The sequence below is a fragment of the Littorina saxatilis genome, linkage group LG2 (assembly GCF_037325665.1).
Source record: "Littorina saxatilis isolate snail1 linkage group LG2, US_GU_Lsax_2.0, whole genome shotgun sequence".
NCBI classification, from domain to species: Eukaryota; Metazoa; Mollusca; class Gastropoda; order Littorinimorpha; family Littorinidae; genus Littorina; species Littorina saxatilis.
In genome coordinates this window covers 12,149,294-12,151,127 of record NC_090246.1, presented here as the reverse complement: position 1 = coordinate 12,151,127, position 1,834 = coordinate 12,149,294, and the positions used below count along the sequence as shown (strand labels likewise).

At 39.7% G+C, this 1,834-nt stretch overlaps 1 protein-coding gene across 4 annotated transcripts in view; it reads right to left on the bottom strand.

Moving 5' to 3' along the window:
- Positions 1–1,834, bottom strand: part of LOC138958215 (islet cell autoantigen 1-like) — a 46,246-nt gene extending 44,412 nt beyond the window's left edge. For 3 of the 4 annotated variants that reach the window (XM_070329312.1, XM_070329314.1, XM_070329315.1), the window contains exons 1-2: positions 1,772–1,834; positions 587–688 (exon numbers count right to left, since the gene is read on the bottom strand). In XM_070329312.1, the coding sequence (XP_070185413.1) occupies positions 587–591 (5 nt within the window). In that variant the 5' untranslated portion in view covers positions 592–688; positions 1,772–1,834. The other variant, XM_070329313.1, reaches the window with a different exon arrangement.

Below are 1,834 nucleotides of genomic sequence, written 5' to 3'. Positions count from 1 at the left end.
CATTCCACTGTGCATTCAGTTCACGGCAATCTTTTGGCCGAGCGATAAATGTTCTCAGTTTGTGTAGGTCTTAAAAAGGGGTATGAGTGGGGAGAGGGGGAAGGGGGGGGGGGGGGGGGGGGGGGGGGGGGGGGGGGGCGGTTGTGGGGGTTGTGTGACCACTGTATGAGTTCAACTCTGACTGCAAGACTTTTTAAGCTACCAGTTATTTCCTTGGTAGAGACTTTCATTTTATTTCCCAGCAGCACTACCTGCTGAAACGTACACCACACACATGCCTGAATTCTGGCTTTAGGCACAGCCATACGCACCCACGCATAATGCAGAGCATTTTTTTGTTGTTGAGCTATATGCTATTGTGTTTCAGTTACTTACACATCATGAGTAAATGTAGCATATGACACTTACTTCTGCTTTAATCAGAGAAATTAAGAACTCTAAAAGTAAAAGCATATACATGTATGTGACACTAACTGACAGCTGTAATTAGTTTAAACAAACGAACCAGCAAACAAAGAAAAATATAGAAATCATGAGCTGCTCTGAAGTGACTGTTCATAATGAAACATATGATAATTATGCTCACGTCATGGTGTAGTCCTGAGGCAGCTAAAGCAGTCTGTAGTGGAAATGGTGAATAACTGAATTACTCTTCAGGATGCGGTTTCTTGCGCAATATGAAAATACCCTGAAACAAACAAAAATATACATCATTCCATAATGTTGCGTACATGTTGCATTTTTCGGGTGCCATGTACATTTTTTCATCACACGTAAACTTCTAACAGCGATATTGTCTTGTTCAAAATCACTCTTAGTTAGCATGACCTCAGTAAATAAATAAAATAAGTAAATAAACAAGGAGAAGATTATAACAAGTTGATTAACCATGGGGTAACAACTAGCATTGAACAAAGAGGGTTAAAACCATGTGCACACTTAGAAACATATCACATGATCATACATATGTAAACACATTCTAATTGTCCAGGCATGGGAATTCCAAAATAGAAAAAAACCTGAAAATAGGCAAAGCCCCCGGAAGGAAAACGAATTTTAGCATGTTAGACCAATATTTTGATAGAACTTCGAACCTTGGCTTGTGCAGCTCGCACGAGATCGCTGTACCGCATGCTTTGCTATGCTCTGAAGTTTGCGAGAGATTACGAGAGCTTGGAATACCGATTGGGTCTATTACTGCAGAATTAGACTTACATTGTAGAAGTTACAACTGGTGTGACACTGTGCCCTGCTGTATGCTACATGTGCAATCAACACATCCCATAGAATGCTGATATGTTTCCCCGATATATTTTGCTATCATTCATCAGTTTTACTAGCATTTATTTTCAGGTTCCCAAAAGCCTGTTCAGTGTTCTACAACTACAAGCACATCACACTCACAGCAACCCCCCAAAGCATTGTTGAAACAAAATGTAATGTTAAACGCAAACGTTTACAATGATTTACTGAGCTTTGTGATGCGTGCGGAGATGTTCCTTCAGCCTGAATATTAGATAATGTGTTTAATATACGACAAGAATATACTAAAAGAGAAAAATGATTGTCACTAGTGGTCCTCCCACATAGAACTTGCCGTAATAGAAGCATCACATTATGTTGTTTCCAATGTTTGGTGTCTGGAGCAACAATATTGCTAAAAGCATCATATACATGGATCAGACATACTGTTTATGTTGTAAATTTCCGCGCTATCGATATTTCTGGAATAGGAACCACATCAAACCATGAATAAAACAAGCATAATCACCTCCGACACCTGTTTGGTTGTCACTCGTCATCCATTTTGACTACGGAAATTGCCGATAGAGAG